This window comes from Drosophila eugracilis, unplaced genomic scaffold (genome assembly GCF_018153835.1).
Source record: "Drosophila eugracilis isolate 14026-0451.02 unplaced genomic scaffold, ASM1815383v1 contig_1315, whole genome shotgun sequence".
NCBI lineage: Eukaryota > Metazoa > Arthropoda > Insecta > Diptera > Drosophilidae > Drosophila > Drosophila eugracilis.
The window spans coordinates 10,957-35,363 of record NW_024572113.1 but is presented as its reverse complement, the minus strand read 5'-3'; the positions used below and the strand labels follow the sequence as shown (position 1 = coordinate 35,363).

Sequence of the window (24,407 nt, the reverse complement as noted above, 5' to 3'; positions counted from 1 at the left end):
GCCACCCGATTTTCGCAAAAAAGCGTTTGGGTTATGTATGGGTTTGCACTAGGGCTTGAGGCAACCATTTCGTGGGTTTTCCCATCCTTAAAATGTTTAAGGACTAATTCGCTTTGCTCAATAACTATTGAATATTATTCGTGGCGCCACAGTTTGAAAATCCTCGTTAATCCGTAATTTTTGGGTGCCCCCAGCCTCGAAAACTTATAAATATGCTTTTGCTAATATATTTTTACTAGTATTAAGAAAAAAAATTGATTTAAAAGTCCTAGTTTAGAGTTATTAACCGTTAAAGTGCTTGTTTTTTAAATTAGTAAAAACTTTTGTTATTATTTTAATAATATGCGACATTCTTAACATTACTGCGTTTAAATTTTTTTGATATCTCTGCTGGTTTAGTAGCAGTATCAAATTAAAAATTCGATTTTTTCTTGCACGAAATAAGCTTGGATCCACTGTATATGTTAGATTAGGGTTAAGGTTTTCCATATTCGAAAATCGCAGATTGCTTATGGCGTATAGACTAGAGGTGGAGAAACATCGATGCGAACATCGATGACATTGATGTTTTCGAAACATCGGCAACATCGATGCTTACAGGAGGAACATCGATGTTTTTCCTTTTCTAAGGCACATTGATTAATTGACGAATTGTAAGTACATATATCACTAAATTAAATGGCGACGCTTTTAAAACGTTAGCTTAATAATACTTCTGCGATCCGGCATCTTCGTTCGAATCTGAAAGAGTTTTCAGTAAAGCTGGACAACTTATAAATGAAAGTTGTACGCGGCTATCATCGACCGATGTCGATAAGCTCCTCTTTTTAAACTAAAACAAACATGTAAGTAAGATGCAAATATACATATGTATATAGTACAGTTTGGGATAGTAAGTATAGTAGGGATATCACAATATCCAAAAGAACTATTATTTTCTTTGGACCATGTATATATTGAAACATTGATATAAAATTTGTTTTTTTTTTGTTATGATTTACAAACTAAGAATATGACAATATGCCAAAGAAGTAGAACATGAATATCATGAACAATTTTATTTTAATTTGTTTTTCTTTTCGTTTTTATTTAATAAGTGATTAATAAATTGGATATTTTTTGTTGAAAATTTGACTTTTAATTTTTAAACATTACAAATTAAAATAAAGTTCAAATACATTAAAATAACTGCACACTTTTTTTTATTTAAAACATCTATGTTTCATCGATGTTTTCGGCAAAAACATCGATGTCTGAGAACATCGATGTTTCTCCACCTCTAGTATAGACTTGATCACACCACTGCCAACTTGAGAGTCCTCGCCAGCATTTAAGCATACCGAAAATGCTTTCCAGAAAATGCTACCAACGAATATAATGGTAAATCTGTCTCTCGCAGTGGTTCAAGCTTACACGCAACATCCCTCTCTCATATTCGCATCGAACGAACTTGACCATCTGGCGAATAGATGGAACAAAGCGTACTAACGAACAACCGTTAGAGTGCAGAGACGAGAAGTGTCACTTGGCACATTCTTTTACACTGACCATCATAATTTAGAATCCGACATTTATATGATTTACAAAGTTTTTATTTGCCTTTTACATTGTGAATTACTTTTACTTGAACAACCTTTTTCATTTAAATGTGTCAAGTATAATAATTACGAAATAGTTAAGAGTGCTTAGGAATGGCATTGTCGATGGCTGTCACGATATACGGAAAAAAGTGAGGAGGGCAGAGAGGGCATCTGAAGGGCCACCCATATCCTCCTTGGGCCGAAACACCATCGACTTTTTGGGATGTTTGATCCTTATACCTCCTTATAAAATTATCAGCATTAAGTCTTTCCTCAGTTGTTAGCTCCAGCTTATTATTGTATTTCTCATAGTAATCAACAAGGGCAGGCACATTGCGGGCCCTAGTGGATGTATCGGTCGAAGGGTTGCCAAACACGGCGATGAGTCCACGCCCCTTAGTCACGAATTCATCATCACCTTGGCAGCGTCCTGTTCCCAGGAGACATCCAACGACAACAAAAAGGCAGCTACAAATATTTAATATTTCATTTTTTGCCTTTGACTTACATTTTTGTCACAGCTTACCTAAATTGCAGTGCGGAATTCATCTTAGACGTTGATGTTACTTCTCGAACTAATCGATTGAAACTTATAATTGGTGGACTCCACACTTCTGTATTTATAGCTGATTTCAGTCTGAAAATCTGCTGTGTTATCAAATTATAATAATCACCTATACGTATGATCAGTCCATGAAAATAGCTGACTTATCAATATCGACGTGTAACGTAAAAAGGGGCTTGTAATTAATGTAAACATCGACATGGGAGAAAAATGCAAATGTTATTGATAATAAAATAGTTATTCTCGGAAATATATTGATAAGCGAATTCTTAGTTATTAGAATAAAATGATTTTTAATTATTGAATTCGTTTTAAATTACAGATGTATAAAATTACATTTGATTATATGGTAAGGTAAAGATATATAATTAGTCTCATAAATCCATCATTTATATTCCCAATATCTAACTTGTTTTGTAAAAATTTTAAAAATATTTTCATATTTAGTTACTTTTACTGGCTTAGTGATATATCGATAACAGCCTACTTGGATGCTAATCCGTATATTTTTTTTATGTATGTGTTTGGATCTTTCTGGGGGGACTCGATCCCATGCTGTCGGATTCCTAGGCCCAGTCCGTCCGTGGCCGAATTGTTCTATATAAGCGCTGCCTATCGATAACAGCCTACTTTGATGCTTATCCGTATATTTTTTTTAATGTGTGTGTTTGGATCTTTCTGGGGGGACATTATCCCATGCCGTCGGATTTTTGGGGATTCGCCCCCTAACCCCGTAAGCCACCGTCCGTGGCGATTTGTCAGCGTCGAATTGTTATATATCAGTTACCTATCGATAACATCCTACTTTGATGATTATCCGTATGTTTTTTTTATGTGTGTGTGTGTTGGATGTTTGGATCTTTCTTGGGGGACTCGATCCCATGCCGTCGGATTTTCGGGGATTCGGCCCCTAACCCCGTAAGCCTCCGTCCGTGGCGATTTGTCAGCGTCGAAGTGTTATATATCAGTTACCTATCGATAACAGCCTACTTTGATGCTTATCCGTATATTTTTTTTATGTGTGTGTGTGTTGGATCTTTAAATCTTTCTGGGGGGACTCGATCCCATGCCGCTGGAATCTTGGGGATTCGCCCTAACCCTCTACTAAAGCCACCGTCCGTGGCGATTTGTCAGCGTCGAATTGTTCTATATAAGCTACCTATCGATAACAGCCTACTTTGATGCTTATGCGTATATTTTTTTAAGTGTGTGAGTTGGATCTTTTTGGGGGACTCGATCCCATATGTCGCTGGATTCTTGGGGACTCGCCTCAACCCCCTAAAGCCACCGTCCGCGGCGATTTGTCAGCGTCGACTTGTTGTTCTACCTATCGATAACAGCCTACTTTGATGCCAGTCCGTATATTTTTTTATGCGTGTGTGTGTTGGATCTTTCTGGGGGGAATCGAAATTAAGATTAACCATGAAGATTCTTGAGGTCCCTACGCAGCGCAAGTTTATTACAGCATCCTGCCACGCCCACTCTAACGCCCACAGATCGCAAAAAACTAAAATAGCTGAAATCTTAGGAAATATTGGAGCTAGATAGTTGAAATTCAGTATGTATAATCTTTAGATGCCAGCGCATCTTGTAGTGGTACTACTATCTGGCCACATCCACCCATACGCCAACAAGGCTCAAAAGACGGTTTTCGGATTTTCTAGAAAAGCTGATATTTTGGTAACTATAAGAGATAGAAAGTTCGGATTAAGCATGTAGGTTTTTATGATGCCCCAAATGCGAATTGTTATTTCGATCAAGCCACGCCCACTCTAACGCCAACAAAACCCGAAAAACCAAAAACGCAAAAATCTCGAAAACTATAAGAGCTACAAAATTTTGCTTAGGAACACTTATTTAAGAGGTGCCTCTGCAACTTGCTACGAAGTTGCATCCGGCCACGCCCACTCTAACGGCCACAAACCGCGGAAAACTGTTGCCTCTAAAATAATATTATGAATGCCTTCGTTTGACCTTGTATATCTTATTTATTTATTTAGGTGGCGCTTGGGTAATTTAAACTAGCAAAATAAATATTTTAAAATTTTGTAAAACAGTAACGGGTATCTTATAGTCGCGGCACTCGACTACAGCGTTTCCTCTTGTTTCCTCATGGAGTAAGTTATTATGGGCACTGGAGCATCGTGTCCAATTTTGATTGCATAAAACGGCATCTTTTATGGCTCGTTTTCTTTGCTTCTACATAAATAACACTTTTTTGCACTGAATCTATTGAGTTGAACAATCGCTCAATAAATTCCAGCACATTATAAAACTCCCGAATTTCCCTGGCCTTCTTCACATGTTGCTCGTAAAGTTGTGGGGCTTGTTGAGAAAATTTGCGCTGCAATATCTGTGCGATTATGGCATCAGCTTCTTTGCCCATTTGACGTTTTTCTTTGATTATATTAATACACTCTGTTACTGTGTCCAGGAATTTTCGGATACTGCATTCATCATTGTTCTTCAGCAGTTCCATGTCCAACAGTTGGCTGACGCGGCCAGCAAATATTTTGCGCTTGTTTTCGTAGCGCTTGCATATTAGCTCCCATGTTTTAGCTGGCAGCTGATCCATTTAGCAAATGTCCGACTAACATTTTGGCTTCTCCTTTTAGGCATGATTTTAGTTAATTCAGTTTCCTTGTGGCACTGATGTCTTTCCTGCTATTAATCACCTCGGAAAATAATTCAAAGAATGTGGCCCACTTTTTTCGGTTTCCATTAAATTGAGGAAGATCCGTAATATCTTTTTTTATGATGCTCAAGTCGCTTATTTTTCTATCAATTTTCTTAGATAGCCAGCTTTCTAATTCATTGATCGTGTCGATGTCAAAGGCACATGATTCATATTTTGCCTCTAATTATGAAAGTGTGGTCTGTACCTTTGACCAAAGGAAGTTCATCTTGTCCTTGTGATCAAGGATCCCTTCCATGTTGCTGCGCTCCAGGTCGGCATACACTTCTTTTATGTATTCCCTAACCTTCTCGGCTCTTTTGTCCTCGAGTTCCACCTTCTATTTGATGTATCTTCTTTTGAGGCCCCTGCTTTTGATGTACTTGCCATGGCGTGATCGCCTTTCATCAGAGGCTCTTTATATTTCTTCATGAGTACCATGGTGGTGTCATATATTTTGTCACTAAAATGACAATTATTAAATTAATGACGCCAATTTTGGTCAGCATTGTGTGATCGCAGTGAATTTTGCTGCTGAATCATCTATAGCTAATGGGTTTGCCTTATTGGCTATCCCTTGCAAAATCTCCTTACGAAGCACCACTTGCCTCTACAGCATTATTTTACTTTATTTGGCTTAACCCGATTGGAGGTATTTTTGGTTCGATCTTGGTTTCGTGCTGTGCCTCGACTAACAACTTGTTGTGGTTAGCCAAAGAATGAAAAAAAAAAAATTTCACAAATTTTTTCTATTTTCACTTTTTGCTTTCTGCTGTTTAAAGCCACAAAAACGAGAATATAGACCAACATGCTTTCACCATTACGTGGAGAACATTCTATATTTATAGATCGATTTTCCATATTCAAGACACTAAAATATGCTTAATATGCTTCAGTGTGGCAGCTCCAAAATACTTCCTCTTCCTAGAAAAACCAAACCAAAAACTTCTCCATCTATCACCTTGTGCGAGCCACCAACGCTTCAGAAAGTAGTCAAAAGGTATAACTTCACTTTTGACAATAACCTAAAACTTGCTGCATTTATTAAAATCAGAATGGCTTTACCTATTCAGATTGTGAAATAAGAGCAAATGAACACAAATATTGCAAGTGGGAAAGCTATTATAAAGAAGCATTATAAAAATTTTAACTTCGATAGAACTTAATTTGTTTATTATTTATTATTAATATTTATCCATACTAAATTAATTAAAAGGGTTAAGAACGCAATGATAATGTTATTCATAATAAACCTTTCTTCTGTTTTAATGTTATTCATAATAACCCTTTCTTCTGTTTTTAAAGCTCCTATTTAAACTTAATTTTTCAAAAATCTGTTCTTGTGGTCGATATTTTAATATCAATTCAGTTATGAAAGATGCACTTATATTTAGTGCTAAGCGATTAAAAAACAGTTTATCCTTGCAAGCTTAAGATTTTTATTATTATTTCTTCCAAAAAATCAGGTAAATTGTACATGTGATCTAATGAAAAACCGTTTGTTTTATTAAGCTTTTACATTTTATAATAACTTTCACTTGAACATCCTTTTTTATTTAAATATCTTCATTTAAATGTTCCAAGTAGTTAGAAAATGGTTATGCAGAAGCAATCGCCTTGCCGACTGCTATCACAACCTCAGCAGCAATGGGAGCCAAAAAGGGCAACCAGAATCCTCCTTGGGCCGAAACACCGTCGACTTTCTGGGATGTTTGATCCTTATACCTCCTCACAAAGTTATCAGCATTATGTCGATCCTCAGTGGTTAGATCCAGCTTACTAGAGTATTTCTCATAGTAGTCTACAAATGCAGGCACATTGCGGGCCCTAGTGGATGTGTCAGCCGGAGGGTTGCCAAACACCGCGATGAGTCCACGACCCTTAGTCACGAATTCATCATCACCTTGGCAGTGTCCTGTGCCCAGGAGACATCCAACGACAACCAAAAGGCAGCTACAAATATTAAATATTTCCATTTTTTTGGCTTTGACTTACATTTTTGTCACAGCTTACCTAAATAGCAATGCGGAATTCATCTTAGACGGTGATGTTACTCCTCGAACTGATCGATTGAAACTTATAATTGGTGCACTCCATACTTCTGTATTTATAGCTGATTTCAGTCTGAAAATCTGCTGTGTTTTCATATTGGGATTATCAGCTATACGTATGCTCAATCCATGGAAATAGCTGAGTTATCAATATCGCCGTGTAACGTAAAAAGGGGGCTTGTAATTGATGTAATTGATAATATAATATATATTCTTGGAAAAATATTGATAAGCGAATCTTTAGTTATTAGAATAAAATGATTTTTAATTATTAAATTCGTTGTAAATTACAAATGTATAAAACAACGTTTGATTATATGGCAAGGTCTAGATATATAATTAGAATTATAAGCAAATCCAGCATTTATATCCCCGATATCTATTTCGTTATGAATAGATTTTAAAACATTTCCATGTCCATATTTATAGACTGATTTTTCTTACTTAAGATACTAAAATATGCTTAATACGAGAATTCAGTGTGGCAGCTCCAAAATACTTCTTCTTCCCAGATAAAACAAACCAAAAATTCCTCCAACTGTCACCTGTGCGAGCCACCAAGCAACAGAACCTAGTCAAAAGTTATAATTTCAATTTTGACAACAACCGAGAGCATGCTGCATTTATTAAAATCAGAAAGGTTTAACCTATTTAAATTGTGAAATAAGAGCAAAAGGACAAAAATATTTGAAGTGGAAAAGCTATGAGGTCAGCATTATAAAGAATTTTAATTTTGATAGAACTTAATTTGTTTATTATTTATTATAAATATTTCTCCATACTAAATTAATTAAAAGGGTTAAGAACGCAATGATAATGTTATTCATAATAACCTGGGAAGATAATAGTCCTTTATTTTCTTTTAAAAGCTCATATTTAATCTTTGTTCTGCAAAAAATATGTTCTTGGTCGATATTTTAATATCAATAAAGTTATTAAAGGGTCACTTATATTAAGTGCTAAGCGATTAAAAAACAGTTTATCCTTGCAAGTTTCAGATTTTTATTATTATTTCTTCCAAAAAATTAAGTAAATTTTACATGTGATCTAATGAAAATCCGTTTGTTTTATTAAGCTCACATAAATAACCTTTTTTATTTAAATATCTTTATTTAAATATTCCAAGTAGTTAGAAAATTGTTATGCAGAAGCAACCGCCTTGCCGACTGCTATCACAACCTCAGCAGCAATGGGAGCCAAAAAGGGCAACCAGAATCCTCCTTGGGCCGAAACACCGTCGACTTTCTGGGATGTTTGATCCTTATACCTCCTCACAAAATTATCAGCATTATGTCGATCCTCAGTTGTTAGATCCAGCTTATTAGAGTATTTCTCATAGTAGTCTACAAATGCAGGCACATTGCGGGCCCTAGTGGATGTGTCAGCCGGAGGGTTGCCAAACACCGCGATGAGTCCACGACCCTTAGTCACGAATTCATCATCATCTTGGCAGTGTCCTGTTCCCAGTAGACATCCAACGACAACCAAAAGGCAGCTAAAAATATTAAACATATCATTTTTTTGGTATTGACTCACATTTTCGTCACAGCTTACCTAAATTGCAGTGCGGAATTCATCTTAGACGGTGATGTTACTTCTCGAACTAATCGATTGAAACTTATAATTGGTGCACTCCATACTTCTGTATTTATAGCTGATTTCAGTCTGAAAATCTGCTGTGTTATCAAATTGGGATTATCAGGTATACGTATGCTAATTCAACGAAAGGCGCTGACTTATCAATATAATCCGTATAATCTATGTTCTTGGAAATATTGATAAAAGCATTGTGTCATATAATTCTTAATTTTTAGTCAATTTATACAAATCTATATAGGTTTATTAATCAAGTAGTTATACTATATAAGAAACAACAAATATCGGGAAAAAAATTTCAAACTATTTCTTCTATATGTTATATAAAATCTTAAAATCTTAATTGTTGAAAATGAAACTTGGAGGTAATGTTGTGAACAACACATTTGATACAATGTGGCAGCAGCTGATGTATATAGAAAGTGGCAACTTTTTGTCGCAACCAACTTTTGGAGGGAAATCCTCTTTCAGTATCAACTCATCCACGCAACATGTTTCGCTCGCTAAGCTGTGACAGCAACAAATGTATCTGGAACCGGTAACTTTTTGTTGCGAGCAACTTTTGGAGGGGAAACCCCTCTTCATATACACCATAGCCACGCAACATGTTCTTTGATGCAACATGTTTGCCGTCTGTTTTCACTCAAACCGAAGGAGAATAGGCACAACATAGTTGCTACAGCATGAGGCAGCATGTTGCCAACCTCGAGTAATCGAAGCTGAAAAGTGCGCATGTGAATATGAACCGAGTCCTGTGGTTTCTCGTATTCAACTCCAATTGGATGGAATAGTCGTCCTGTGCTTGGCCCTGTCGTCAGGACTGACGTTGGATCTTTGATGGGAATTTGTCTTGAATAGGCTCCAAAAGAGTGACTGATGACCCGTCAAAAAGCAGCAGAAATGTTAATTTGCCATATTTGTTTACTCTTCTCCTGCTCCACTCTCCTTTCTTTGGAGTTCCTTAATTAGTTGTTTATTTTATGACTTTCTCTACGGGCTAAGTAAACTGCTAAGCAATATATTAATGTGTTTTACTTTCGATGGATGTTAAAGAGAAAATTTCTTAAGTAGAGATCAGAAGGGCATAAAAAAAATGATTTTTATTTAATGATTAACAATAATAATTTATACAATTTTCCTAATCACTACTTTTTCTTTTTTTAATATAAACAGAAAATCTTTTGTTTTCTCTGTTAAAGTTTGTTTTTAAGTAAGTTAATAAATATTAAAAAAAAAAAATAAAGATAAGTTCTAGCATTTCTGACTATGACATTTCATGTGCTTCGGGCTAACCAAATCTTTCTCTAACATTATTATCTTAAACAAAAAACAAACTAAAGTTTACATATCAAATTTGATTGCATCCCTCGAGCCATCACTTTCGCTTCTTGGGTCACGTTCTTCTCGGATTCTGTCCCATCTTCGCGTGGCCTTCAATGCTGGAAATTATCATTTCAGACCCATCCCACACACACCTCAAGTTATATACACTTTCCTTCCAGCTTATGGCGCCGTTTATCTGGCGGGTCTGGATGGCAATAAGAAAAAAAGTGAGACGACCAGGGAGAAAAATTGGGTTATGCCTTCGTTCAAGAAAAGTGAAATTAGCATAAAGTTCTTTCTTTCTCCTTCACTTTTGTGTACTTTTTTAAAATATTTTTTTTATTTGCTGTTGAAGCTTCTGCTGGGTTAACTTTTTGCAACGTTGTTTGCCGTCTTTTTGCATTTTGTTTGTAATATCTTGGGTGTCGTACTCGCCATTGTTGTTGGTGCTTTTGGCCAATCAACTGAATGGCAACCGCTTAGGACATTAGTTTTTTTTTCCTTAAAGTTTTTTGGGTGGCATTGTCTAATTTCGCATTAAAATATGTAAATATTTATGGGAAAGGTAGCTGTGGAAGCTCTCAGAAAGTGTTATTGAAAAGGTCGTTTAGAAGACAAGTTGGAAAAGTTGGAAAGAGTTTAATGCGGTCTTAAGTGAGGTAATTTGTTTATGCTATGGCCTTTGCGTTTGGTTACTAATTACAAATATTGCATAAATTTGTAAGAATTTGAAGAGGGTGATCGGAAACTTATAAAGTTTTTGAAAATTACCTTACGTTTATATCAACTTCCTTTGAAGGCAGACTTTATTACTAACTGATTTAATTAACATTACTTTTAAAATGTAATATTAATGTTAATTCATGAATTTTTGGAATATTTTATGTGTGTTAATGAGGATCACAATTTTCATTGAATTATTAATAATAATAATTCCATTTCAATCTCACTCCCAAGCTTGAGGGCTTTAAACTGAAAATACCAACATTAACACAGAGAAATATGCATTTTAAAATGTTGTCTTGGAAAATATAAATTCCCTACGAATTGTTAATGTCCAACAGACGGACACACAATCAAAATTATTCCGTGTAATTTATTAATGTCATGTGCGGCCCAATTTGTTTCATGGAGCATGTAAAATGGATTTAACGCCCTGATAAGGCTTAAACATTGGAGAGGTCAGTGAGAGATAAGGGCAGGAATATAAAGGACATGAACAAGGATCGAATAACACCACTCACACACACAACTATAGATGTTGGGGGACTAATTAAATCTGACCTCCTTCTTCTTGACATGTGATGTTCGACGTGCAGATGAAATATAGAATGGAAACTAAAAACGTGAATTAATAAAGTGAATATTTCAGTGTTCAAATATAAAAATACTCATAAAATCTATTGCTGTTTTTGTGTCTACATTTCTTTATGATTAATGTTGTTAATATATCGCATATAAAATAGTTATACTGTACGAGATCTGAGCTTACAATCACAGGCATGTAATTAAGTGATGACATATTTGCTTACATTCAAGGAGTGTATTTTGAAATGCACGAGCCAGCCATCAATCAGGCCTAATTGAAACAGGGCACTTTGCTACGCCACTCACGTTCAATATCAATTAATGCCACAATGAACCTATCAATTTTTAATTACCCACACGGATTGGCAAACAAAACATTTTGATCGAATGTTAAACGAATTAATTATTTATTGCTAACATTTTTTTTTCTCTCCCTCGTTTTGCTTGGTGAAAAAAATAAATAAAGAAAAATACTCTTGGACTCTCTCCACTTTGGCCTCCAATCTAATGTCGAAATGGATTCCTTGCGAACTTTCTTGAAGGACTCCAGGACGCAGAGCCAAGCTCGAGCCAATTGCCAAGTTAAATTCTAAACAAATTTAATTGAAAAACTTTTACGTTTCTTGCTATGGCAATGGTCAGATTTTTACCAGAGGACCAGCGAGTCCTGGGAATCTTGGAGTACCACGAAAGGATACAAGTGCATATGCAGTTGTTGGTCCTTGCAGTCGCAGTTGCAGTTTCTGTTATTATTATTATTATTTCTCCTTTTTGCATCTTAGCTTGCTTGTCGCGATTCACTTGAGACCCGTTTAGCATTTAGTTTCCTGGCTTCTTGTGCTGTTGCTGGCCATCCCTTGGCCATTTTTTTTCTTATTTAATTATTTTCTAGATGTTTTCGGCCAAAAGTCACCAACGAGCTGCGAAAAGTTTTCGGTTGTTGCCAAAATTGAAATTATAACTTTTGACTACTTTCTGTTGCTTGGCGGCTCACACCGGGTGATAGTTGGAGGAGTTTTTGGTTTGGTTTATCTGGGGAGAGGAAGTATTGTGGGGCTGCCACATTGAAGCCTAATATTAAGCATATTTTAGTGTCTATCTATTAAGTGTCTATCTATTACAGATATAGATATCGGGGATGTAAGTCCTAGATTTATTTATAATATATATATCTTGACCTTGCCATATAATCACATGTCATCTGTATTTTAAATTGAAATTCATAAATTAAAAATCATTTAATTCTAATAACGAAGAATTCGCTTATCAATATGTTTCCAAGAATAACTATTTTACTATCAATAACATTTGCATTTTTCTCCCACGTCGATGATTACATTAATTACAAGCCCCCTTTTTACGTTACACGGGGATATTGATAACTCAGCGATTTTCATGGATTGAGCATACGTATAGCTGATAATCCCAATATGACAACACAGCAGATTTTCAGATTGAAATCAGCTATAAATACAGAAGTATGGAGTGCAGCAATTATAAGTTTCAATCGATCAGTTCGAGGAGTAACATCACTGTCTAAGATGAATTCCGCACTGCAAATTAGGTAAGCTATGACAAAATTGTGAGTCAAAGCCAAAAAATGAAATATTTAATATTTGTAGCTGCCTTCTGGTTGTCGTTGGATGTCTCCTGGGCACAGGACACTGCCAAGGTGACGATGAATTCGTGACTAAGGGTCGTGGACTCATCGCGGTGTTTGGCAATCCTCCGGCTGACACATCCACTAGGGCCCGCAATGTGCCTGCATTTGTAGACTACTATGAGAAATACTCTAATAAGCTGGATCTAACAACTGAGGAACGACATAATGCTGATAATTTTGTGAGGAGGTATAAGGATCAAACATCCCAGAAAGTCGACGGTGTTTCGGCCCAAGGAGGATTCTGGTTGCCCTTTTTGGCTCCCATTGCTGCTGAGGTTGTGATAGCAGTCGGCAAGGCGATTGCTTCTGCATAACCATTTTCTAACTACTTGGAACATTTAAATGAAGATATTTAAATAAAAAAGGTTATTCAAGTGAAAGTTGTTATAAAATGTAAAAGCTTAATAAAAAAAACGGGTTTTCATTAGATCAGAAGTACAATTTACTTAATTTTTTGGAAGAAATAATAATATAAATCTTAAACTTTCAAGGAAACTCTTTTTTTTTCAAGATCATTGTACGTAAATACATTCACATACATTTAAAAAATGTTCAGATTTGATTTAAAACATTTAAATTAGTTAAAAACACAGTCGCACAAACCAACCATTATCTTAGCTGTTTGTCTTTTTTTATAACTTCAAAACTTAAAAACTGTGCATTTCGTAAAAGAAAAGTTTACCTTGCAGTTGATTTTATCCGTTTAGTTAAGGGAAAAGTTCGAATTTGTTTTTCTTTTAAGACTTTCCACACAGTTATTTTCAATCAAAGGCCACTTGCAGTCAGACGGATAGTTCCGATATGGAAATGGAGAAGAATCGTGGCTATTCAGCTATGAAATGTCCTTAACTTGCCTCGGCTGTCTTTGTGTGGATTGCTGCTTAGGATACACACGAGTATGCATTATATATATATGTCTCGGTTTTAAGCTGCTATAGATTTATATGAAGATTCAAGGATCGACTGCTTCCTCTTGCAAGAACCTGTGTGTGTGTGTGCGTGCATCTGTGTGAGCATGACATTCGTCGGCTGCAAGTGGCTTCTTCTGTGGGGAAACGAGCAAACTTGCATACGCCTTGCACACGAACTGCTGACGACCAAGTTATGTCCTTGCTGTAATACATAGCCATTGCACATTACAGTGGAGCCTAAAGGTTAACGGAATATTCCACTTTAAATGTGTTTATTTAATAGTAGGCTAGTTTTACAGGCAAACCCTAGAGAAAACCCGAAACAAATCCTGAAAATTCGACATATCTTAAAATGCAATTTCCTGGGTTCCGAAAACGACATTTGACATATATGAAGTACACCGGTAATTTCTATGTACTCATATATACATGCTCCTTCTGTTGTATGTGCGCATTATTTTTTTTGGATTTATTTTAATTTCCACTTGTGAGTGTTGACTTGAATTTCTGCCATCCTGCTGTCAGCAAGCTCACAGACACAAGGACAAAGGGACAGAAGGACCGACTCATCTATATATGGTGTGTCTCATGCATCTCAGTTTCCAAAGAGTGTGGAAAATGCACATCGGTTTTGGTTTCAGTCTGAGTTTTCTCCGTCTCTGTCCGTATCTGCTATTGGGTGGCATCCTGATGTTGGGGTTTTCGCATCCTTTAGTTTTTTATTGGACCTGTGCCCCACTTTGTCCCTGACTGGCAACTTTTTGTTTCGCCTTAAGATCCGTCTTTCCGATGCTGCTGCTGCTGCTGCTGCACCAGCTCCTGGTGTCCTTTTTACAGTTTGTCGCATTGTACGGAAGTGTGCGGCACTTGAGAACTACTTTTACTTTTGTGTATACGCAATATGGTAGGCTGCACCTCGATTCCCCTTTGGAATTTCCTTAAAGCTCGCATTTCTGGTATTTGCAAACGAGTTTTTGGCTTTAGTCCTTCGTATATCGGTGCTCTTGGTGTAACACCTTGAGCAAAAGCCTTGTCTGTCATCAGATATCTGCTTCGTTATCCGTTCGAGTCGTTATTTTGCCTTGCATGTCCTTGCCATTTTCACATGTGGTTCCTATTAATAAACAAAGCACATCGCAATCTAGGGAAATGAGCATAATGGATGACAATAACAGATGGAGACAATCTTCTCAGCATTCTGGACAAACTTATTTGAATAAAATAATATATTTGTATAGATTAATAAGAAGTAAGAGGTAGTGGCACAAAATTAGATGCTACTTCTTGCTACTTCTTCTCTTAATCTTATTGTCTTTATTTGTTGTACTTACATTATTAATATTAATATTTTCAAAAGACAGTTCCAAGTTCTTTGTGAACTAAGGAAAGGTAAAAAGCTATTCAGGTGTGTCCCTGGCGGGACATTAATAACACGTGACTTCCAGTTTTTAATTGGCCATTTCTAATTGGACCCACCAGTTCTCGAACGTCTAATGGCTTGGGCTTGCCTCTGTCATAATGCCCACAATATTGCTACAAATGATAATAGACCCATAACGATAAAGTTGTCGAGACAGAAATATTTGTTTTCTACAAAGTAGAACAAAAAACTCAGCGAAAGTAGAGCTCAGAGGAGCTGAAATCCAAAGGGGAAGTCATAAAAAGTTTAACACCGCGCAAACGCCATGTTGCCTTGTTTTTATTTCTTATTTTTTCGAAATTTTCTTTTATGTAGAAATTTGCTTTTGTTTTTTGCCCTTCGTTAACTTCTCTCTTGCTTTTTGTGTGTGGGCCGTAAAAAGTTGTAAAGGCCAACTATTTATTGCCCGAAAATGTCCATCAAAGTGACGTTAAAATTTTATTTTAACTTTGTGTTTATTATTATTTTTGGTTTGTTAATTTTTAACTTTATACTCGGTTATTTTTAAAGGGAACACTTATTTTTAAATATATATATAATCAAGTAAAGGTTATAGTGCCTGTTCCTTTGGCTAGAAATCAGATATCTGAACATATATAGAACACATATTTATATAGTAGCGCCACAGCGAAAGTGAATTTAAACTCTTAATAGGTCAAAAAATGACTAGCACAAAATGCAATTGACAAGTTAAAGAAGTAAAAAATCGTTAAAATCGCGTGACGAATGCAATGGATTCCCTTTCATAGATTTTTAATGGACCTTTAAGCCGGAAAAGTCGAATGACCCAACGCGATGGTCAACATGCTATAAGCGGCCGACAAAACACTTTACTAAACCCGTTCCAAAGCTGCCACCAGACACGGATTTGAGTTCCCCCATCCTCGGGGTTTTACTCTGACACATTATCAAGGTTTTAAGTGCTCAATAAAAAAAAAGGTGGCGGCTTTACTAGGGAAAACGACGAATTTAGTATGCGTTAGTGGCTGTTATTTACCTGGAGAGCTTTATCTAATTAGGCATACTTCGTTTGAGTGCTTTTACAGAGAGAATTAGAATGATCTGAGTGTTAAAATCCTTGAATTTAAGTTAATATTGTAGCCATAAAATCACCTCTTCAAAGAAAGCTCTGTTGGCCCTTTCGTTGACCTTTACGGCACAGATTGTCAACTAATTAAGGGTCACCATGTGCAAAAACGCCAAACAAAACTGAGACCTTGTTTGCCTCGCCGTTTTTAATTAAATTGCTTACTTATTTTTTGGTTGTACCACTTTTGGCCTGGCCTAGCTCGGACTTTGTGGTAAAATTTACTACGTAATTTCCCCACAGGAGACATGAAGACTCCTTACTCACCGGCGCTGTGCTGCAGCGCACTTGAATTTTAATAGGAACTGCAGCAGCCAGGAAAATTCCGAGATTGAAAGGGGCGGCCGGGTGTTGTCCAAAATGTATAAGTGTGCGTGTGTGTATATTGCCATTATGTCATAACTCATGGCTGCGCCTGCAGGTATGCAATGCTTTGCAGTTTTTCGCTGTTCAAAAATAAGAAACTAAAAGAAGCTTGAAGGTAAAAAAGACAAGCGTAGTGCAATGGCAAGTGAAGTCAATGGAATATATGCCTTTTCTATATATTCCTTATTAGACCTTATGGCATATTATTATTACCTATGATACAAACTTAGAACTGCATTCGATTGGAAGGAAACAACAGAGTTTCCATTCTGATTTTTCTTTAACTGATTTTTAGACATCTAACTCAACAATCAACTTTAAACATTATTTTTCAATATTAATATATAATAATTTTTCGTTATTATTGACATTCAACATCTTTAACGTCAAAGGGCAACCACATTGAAACACTGTAGGGTTGAAAAGGAAGGAAATTATTTCAACAAGTTACAAATTTTCGTAGTACGTGCCAGTTTCTGTTCGGTCCAGCCCACATTGTTATGTTTGTCGCGTAGATCTGATCAATGACCTGAGAGCAATCCACAGCCACATCCACACACCCACGTCTTGGTCTTCCACTGCCACCGAGCTGTATGTCCCATTAGATTTCAATAGGTTCTGGCTTACGGCGCTTTTACTGCGTGTTCTTTCGTCTTTTTTTTTTACAAACCACTGCCGGAAATTGTGACAAATTGATTGAACTAAATGGTAAAAATATCTGCCATCAAATTGCCTGTGACAATGAGAGTGCTTGGCCATCGAAATGAACTGAAAATCGAGATGGATGAACGAGGGTTTGTGGATGGTTGGACATGTCAGCTAGTTGATTCCTGTGCTAACAATTTCCAGGCAGTAACAGAAACAGAAACTCACGCACTTCGAGCTAGACATGTTTTATATGTCAGTCTCAAGTGTTCTGTGCCAGACGACAGGCTTCAAACGGGCTTCGACATTCATTCCAGGCTTCTTGTTTTCGTACTACGAGTGTATGACGTAATGGAGGAAGAACTCGAAAGATAATCAAAGTAACTCGTAAAGGGATAGGAGTATTGGGTTTAAGGATATAGAACAATATTGAAAGCATGATAAATGATGTAATTTTAAACCTAAACTTGTAACCATAACATGATTTTAAATCATTATTTAAAGTATAAAACTAGTATTAGCATTGCTACTGATTCATTGGCTTACCCTCAACCTTACAAAGCCAAATTCATTCTTAAGTTGAACCCATTTCAACCTTTTTTCTACCCAAACTTAGGCCCAAACTGAAACCTGCTACTGACAATTATGGCCAACCGTTTGCTTTTGGCCAGAAAATGCCACCAAGCAAGTGTCAAAAGCAAAGGCAAAGAAAACTTTCTGAAACGAAGATTGATTTTACTTTGGGACAGCTTTGTCCACTCTTGAAATGCATTTTTGTTCGCCCTCCCCAGTTTTGGCAATTAATCAAAGTACCAAATAGGTTTGTTCCTGTTGTTTGCATTCAGTTTGATTAATTGGATTTCATTGCCAATGAAATTGGAGGTTAATTAATTGGTCTCGAATAAGTTTTCACCAGTTGAGTATAAGAGTAAATTGGCAAGGAATTAGTTTTCATCTTAAGTAAGTAATTTTTGTTAACTGGCTCTGTAATATTTATATCTTATGCTTAGACAAAAACTAACAAGCATTCGAATTTGTTTTTTAAACCAACTGAATAGGTCACATGGTCAATTGTCACACAATAAGACCCAAATCAATTGGGTCACCTTGTCGAACTTTTGCCATAATTCAGTTGCAGAGAACCGCAAAATTCTTAGACTTTGATGCTCTGTGGGCTTGCCTTGGAGTGGATTTATTGTTTCGAGTGGCAAATACAAATATCCGCAGCTATCACCCACATCAATCCTGGCCGCACGTCGTCGACTCCTGTCATCCGCAATATCCTTCTTGTTAACAATAGGTCAGGACCTAAGATTTTGGGTTGCAACTAAATGGATGGATGGGACCATCGCCGCACACTTTGTCACTTCAATTTCGATAGGTCGAGATATTCCTTATTGTTGTTAATGCTTCTGCTGACACAGCCATATACGGTTGGGTATGCTATATGTGAATTGAGAACTCGAACTGTCCCAGTTGCTCCAGCTCCATTTCATCTGCCGGCGCGGTTTTTGCGGCCCAGCCGAAGACAATATGTGGCAAGAGCCTTTGTCTTTAACTTGGTCGCTTCTTGCCGCTTTCTTGTTTGCTTTTTCCCTTGTTGTTTTTTGTGCCTTATTGTCTTGCCATGATTTCAGCCAGGACCAAGTTCTATGGACGACAGGCAACTTTGTTTGCGGGTTTCCAAGAGATTGGCCTTTAAAGCTTGAGCTGAATTCGAAAGACTTTAGATTGCATTTCTTGGCTTTGGAATTTATAACAATTTTTATCTTAACTTTTGCTGGTTTTCTAATTTTTTACTGTAAAATAGAACAGTGACACAGCGTAGGAGAAGACCATAAAATAAATAATATAAATTTGCAATGCGTAATATTCTCTTTCATTTCCTATACCCATAAACTCATTTTTAATCTGAAAGTTTGCCAAGGGACTTAAACATCTTAAAAATTTCATAATTTGTCATGTCATTAAAGCAGCTCCTCCCATTCCCATTCCCGTTTCCATTGCCTTTCCCATTTCTATTTCCACATCCAACTGCAATGCAGCAGGAAGGACATTTGTGTCACTCGTAAATTTCCAATGCCGGCAACAAGCCGCCAGCATTCTCATTCACATTTTATACTTTATTTCCCTTTCTTCAATTTTTTTGAATTTTTTTTTTTTGGTTCTACTTCCTTTGCTCTCAATTCCCAATGTTGCCAAAGTGGCAGTCATTGGCTTTTGCAGTGGCTTCCCGATTTTGGGATAGTGCTTAAAAATTTGGAGATTTACTGCGACCAGAGAACTAGAGCCCCGAAAAAACCGCACGCGCCATAGAATTTATGTGAATGCCGAAACTTGACATTTCTCTGGCGCCACAGCCAAGGACAAAGGAGATGTCGTCATTTCTATTCTGACTACGCATAATGAGGAGTAATTTCTAGAGCGTGAGAACATCTTGCAATATTCTATAATATTTCTCATTCTAGTTATTATTGAAAAACTTCCAATAGAATTTAAGAGTCATGGCTTCGATTTTTTCTCACTTTCAAAGACATTTTGAAGGAAAATTACAATTTATCTTAAGCCAAGCCAGGTTACTCCTCCTACCTTAACTATTTTCAATTACCAACCCAATCTAATTAAAGCTCATTTATGGAGATTTCTTATTAATTGAGCCAAGAACCGAACAGGGCATTGTGTTGATTTATGCGCCCACTGCGCTCATAATTTAACAGCCACCAAGGCCACAGGGCCATAATAGTCCAAGAGCCATGGCTTTAAGTCCGCCGATGAACTGTGGGCCACATTTTCCGACTGACGCTTAAATTATGCAAGTTAATTTGCAGCTGCCTGAAAATGATGACAAGAAATACCGCACACACACGCCTACACACAGGGCACAACAGGGCAGGAGTTCTGGCTCCTGGCAGCCTAACAAGAGTTATTTCCCACAGACCGGAAGTGAAGTCGACATAAATTGTGGTTAGAGCTAGTCTAGCCCATCTACATCTACACTACCACCTTCGCCTGCTTCCACCCGAAAGCCACGTTGGCCATTTAATACATTGCGACAGCTATTCTGGACGGGCTTTTTCCTTTCGAGGTAAGAAAACCACCCACTTCTTGGTGTGGAAACTTACTAGCAGAAGTTGGAATTAAAAATCAGATTGGTTGCGTAACTATTTTGACGTTTTAGTCGGACGGGTTAGCTTGGGGTGTTAAATGCAGGAACATTTTTAAACGTAATTGAAAATTTGAATAATCAGTTAAGATTAAAGTAATTATTTCCCATTAGTAAAAGAGTTATTAATATATCAAAAAAGGGTTATTTTCTGAGTTATAAAATTCTTAAAAATATTCCCAAAACCAAACCAGTAAGCAAGGTTTAAAGCATCTTCTTTAATAAGTATGAGAGTACGACTTTATTTCCTGATATTGATTGATTTTGGTTTTCATTTTGCACTCAATCGAACTGAAAATAAAAGAGTGAAAATTCGATGAACTAAGGAATTTTCCAGCTTGCCTCTCTTGATATTTTCCAGGACTTTAGTAGACTGTCGGAAGCAAATCATTTCATGGTAAAAGCGCCTTAGCAGAGCAAAAGGGGGGTCGGGAGGAAAACCCAACTCGTTGTCATGTTTTGTTATTTGTCTGTGGCCGTTTTCATTTCATTTACAGTTGCAGTTGAAGTGGCGGTATGAGGCCTGCACAAGAGGTCCAGGCTGCTTGATTTCCCCAGGTGCCATACACACGGTGGCCAAAAGGATCCCACTTACCAGAAACCACGTTCAGCTCAGAGCCTGCATCTCGTATATTTTCATATTTTTGTCTGACCCATTCGGGCTTTTTGTGCCTTTTCCCCCAGAAAAAACCTCATTTCCCACAGATAACACACATCACAACCAGAAAAGCTGGAAAAATAGAGCTGGAATACGCCTCTGATTATGAATTGGATATGAATCCGATTTGTTGGCGAATTTTGAGCTTACTTTTTCGTTTTCCTGATTACAAGGCAGGATTGAAAATCAAAAAATAAAATTCAAAATCATGCTGGGAGTCTGTAATTTTTTAATAATTGAAGGAAAGTTTGAAACTTTTTTGCATTAGGACTTTATTTTAACTTTTCAAAACTGTACAACTTTTTATAAATTATAAAAATAAACGTTGAAAAGTTTGCTTTTTGCTTCTTCTGGATAATGAACTTGGGTTGTCGATGTCCGGTATCGGGTGCCATTTTTTATCTTCCTCCATTTCATCCTCATATTCATTTTTTATATTCTTTTTGTTCGTTCTAAAATCTATCACTGGATTGTCCGGTATAGGTGGTAGACCATTTAATCTATCATACGGTCCAAGTGCATAATCCGCTTCGGGGTCCTCCGTTGAGCTTTCCGTTGTAGATGGCAATTCTGTACTTTCCTTATTTATTCCTTTCTTCCTAATATGTGGGTTGTCCGGAATCGGGGGTAAATCACCATTTGGATTATATTTCGGAAGTGAAATTGTAGTGCCCCTGTTTTTTTCATTGTCATCATCATAATCATCTGCGTGATCAACAAAGGCTGATCCGCCATCGCAGCTCTTAACTCTCTCACTCTTGTGGCAAAGGTTTTTATATTCTTTATTCGATCCTTTTCTACAGTGTGTAGCCGCATAATCCCTGCTTATCTCGTAGACGGGATTATGATCATCCTCGCACTGACTCACTCCACAATTGTAGACGCACTTCAGCAGCTGGTGGACAAGTGCTGGATGAATGTATTCCACAATGGCACAGCCAATACGATCTGCCCGATCTCTCAGTACCTGGAAATAGTTTTGGGAAAGTTCCCTGAACAGAATCGTTGATTATATTTCGATATTCTAACTTAAGTATAGAGACAGAACTCACTGATCGTCATCCTTCTCGGAGAAAAATAGTTCAACGACTTCGTCTTTGCTTTCCGGATCAAACCAATAATCAAGCTGAGTCCTTAGGGCATCCATTTTCGTGGTCATACAATAGTACTTGATCAGGGAGTAACTGACTTCTGCATGATGATACCTCCCGGTCATGACGCAAGAATCTCTTATAGGCTGACATCGACGTACCAGAGCATCAGCCACTTCGGCCAGTTCCGAGTCCCATTGAATCGTTGGCATCCTTGCCGCCTTCGCATGATCACCCATTCCGCCGGCAAACTTATTCCGATACTCATTGTGTTTGTCCACGATCAGGTGTTCTATTTCCTTAGTTATTTTCACCATAGCTGTGGCTCTGTGCGGACAAGTTGCTTGAAGTTTCTGAAAATATATAGTTCTGAGTAGACATTTTTAAAAAATATAATCAAAAGCTCACCCTATTATCCGTGCAAAGTGGATGTTTTTGCTTGCAAAGATACTTTTTGCACCATTTATTTGCAGTCTCAGAATCAAAAATAGCCAACATTAAGGACAGCAGCCATATCCACTTTGTCATGGCATAGCATTTTCTGAACGTTGTTTGTTAAGTTTATAAAAACAATTTTATTTTGTATTAATTTTTAATGGTTAATTTTTGGGTTAAACCATAATCTGTGACTAATTTAAAAGTCTTTTCTTTGTACTTAAGGGAATTCTATTAAAGATTTTTAGTTAGTGCACCAACAGATCTTAAATGAACTGCCGTTCTGCAACTTAAAGGTTCCCTTTCATCAACTACATTTGCTTCAACTTAAATTGAAAACAATTTGCATAGCTTTTGCCAGAGGAAAAAACGCTAATTGATTCAGGAAGTTACTTAAGTGGCTGTCTGATTACAGCATTTAGTCTTTCAATAAGGAAATTAAAAGAGCAAACTCTTTTCCATTCTTCATTTGGATTGTCTCGTGAACTTTTAGCACAATGCTCTTCATTCATCGGTAAGGGAGTGACATTCCCTGTTTAGTTGCCGTGAAATAATAAATCCAATAATACACGCATTAGCCGCACCACATTCGCTGCTTAACGGAGGCTTAGCGAAAATAAAGACAGACTCCCCAGTCTTTTCAGTTTACTCCACTTTTTTGTGTCTATTTACCGCGCTGTGTTTTCCTGTGTCTATAAGCCACTCAACTAAAAGACTAATCCACTTACTGGTAGTAGAATCGAAGTAGGAGGAGAAACATTCAGCCAGCCAAAAGAAGCTGGCTTTTAAGTTGAAATGTGAAAGAATAAACAAGGTAAATTGTATACAGCGTTGGTCTGATTTTAAGGCCCTAATCAAATATTCTAAAAATGTTCTGTAGTTGACTTTTTTCCCCTTAGGTGCATTCTAAAACCAACTTTCATTTGCTAGCTGTCAAACAATTTTTCTATCTTCAACGAGCTTTCCTTTCCTTTTATTTCGTAACAAAGATATGCCAGCAAAAAGTTAAATTAATTAAACTAATTGACTTTGAAATGTAACGAAACGGTTACGCGTTGTGACACAGTGAAAGGCAAAAACAAGAGCAGAGTTTGAAAATGTGCAGATGTCGCTTCATACATTTCGCCCCCACATTTTCATTTTCAAAGGCAAAAAATGCGTTAACAGTTTGCAAGCAAATGAAATGAGTTATCAGAGATGGCCATGTAAACAAAAACCCGGCAGTGGTAGTAACTTTCATAGATATGGTAAAAATACATGTTTGTTTTGCCTATGTAAGTTTTATGGTAATTGAATAAAAATTTATTGAGTGTAAAATGTTATGAAATCGATCGGTTAAAGTTCAATTTTAAATGGGAAAATACAGTATTTCTCCTATAAAAATTTAGTTAGAAGTGCAAGTCAGTTCAAGCTTAACTTGACCCATAAACATTCCCAAAGGTTGGTTTTACATTTTATAAATCAATTAAAGTGTTTAGCGACATTAATAGCATGTAGTTATGTTTTTGTAATTTGTAGTTTTTCACATTTATTCATAATAAATGTGCATTTTTGAATGGCTCCAATCAAAACATAATATTTAGCAAGCAAATTGGCAGCGTAGCAACATGTTTGCGCCCCTCCAGAGATTTTACCTTCCAATTAGTTGGCTGAATATGGATGCACCGAATTGTCATATCGATTGCCATATTCACATATTTGGATGGCTGATGACTCGCATATTTCCTCCATCATCATCATCGCCTCCTCCCGCTGGAATCCGCATTAATTACAAGCCACCTCCCCGAAAATTGCCTGTGGGGAAATCAGCAACGCAAATTGTCGCAGGCAAAAAGTAATGAAAACCATGGAAGAAAGGAAAACCCAAATTG

The 24,407-nt window shown here is 36.8% G+C and overlaps 5 protein-coding genes across 5 annotated transcripts; 1 reads left to right on the top strand and 4 right to left on the bottom strand.

The window, feature by feature from the left end:
* Positions 1–1,763: 1,763 nt before the first annotated feature.
* LOC121530312 (protein Turandot E-like) lies at positions 1,764–2,138 on the bottom strand (the record flags this gene model as incomplete). Its single annotated transcript, XM_041819224.1, has 2 exons — positions 2,107–2,138; positions 1,764–2,048 (listed from the first exon to the last, which is right to left on the bottom strand). Coding segments are annotated over exons 1-2 (308 nt in total), but the record flags the coding sequence as incomplete, so codon positions are not given.
* Positions 2,139–6,408: 4,270 nt separating this feature from the next.
* LOC121530313 (protein Turandot E-like) lies at positions 6,409–8,460 on the bottom strand. Its single transcript, XM_041819226.1, has 2 exons — positions 8,425–8,460; positions 6,409–6,772 (listed from the first exon to the last, which is right to left on the bottom strand). Exons 1-2 carry the CDS (start codon positions 8,445–8,447, stop codon positions 6,418–6,420), a joined length of 378 nt encoding a protein of 125 aa, XP_041675160.1. The 5' UTR covers positions 8,448–8,460; the 3' UTR covers positions 6,409–6,417.
* On the bottom strand, positions 8,011–8,382 carry LOC121530315 (protein Turandot F-like). Its single transcript, XM_041819228.1, has one exon. It carries the CDS (start codon positions 8,380–8,382, stop codon positions 8,011–8,013), a length of 372 nt encoding a protein of 123 aa, XP_041675162.1.
* A 4,139-nt stretch (positions 8,461–12,599) lies between the features above and the next one.
* Positions 12,600–13,087, top strand: LOC121530316 (protein Turandot E-like). The gene is made up of 2 exons (XM_041819229.1): positions 12,600–12,661; positions 12,720–13,087. Exons 1-2 carry the CDS (start codon positions 12,639–12,641, stop codon positions 13,072–13,074), a joined length of 378 nt encoding a protein of 125 aa, XP_041675163.1. The 5' UTR covers positions 12,600–12,638; the 3' UTR covers positions 13,075–13,087.
* A 1,355-nt stretch (positions 13,088–14,442) lies between these two features.
* Positions 14,443–22,629, bottom strand: LOC108114766. Its single transcript, XM_017225878.2, has 4 exons — positions 22,510–22,629; positions 22,063–22,454; positions 21,374–22,002; positions 14,443–14,498 (listed from the first exon to the last, which is right to left on the bottom strand). Exons 1-4 carry the CDS (start codon positions 22,627–22,629, stop codon positions 14,443–14,445), a joined length of 1,197 nt encoding a protein of 398 aa, XP_017081367.1.
* Between the last annotated feature and the right edge of the window lie 1,778 nt (positions 22,630–24,407).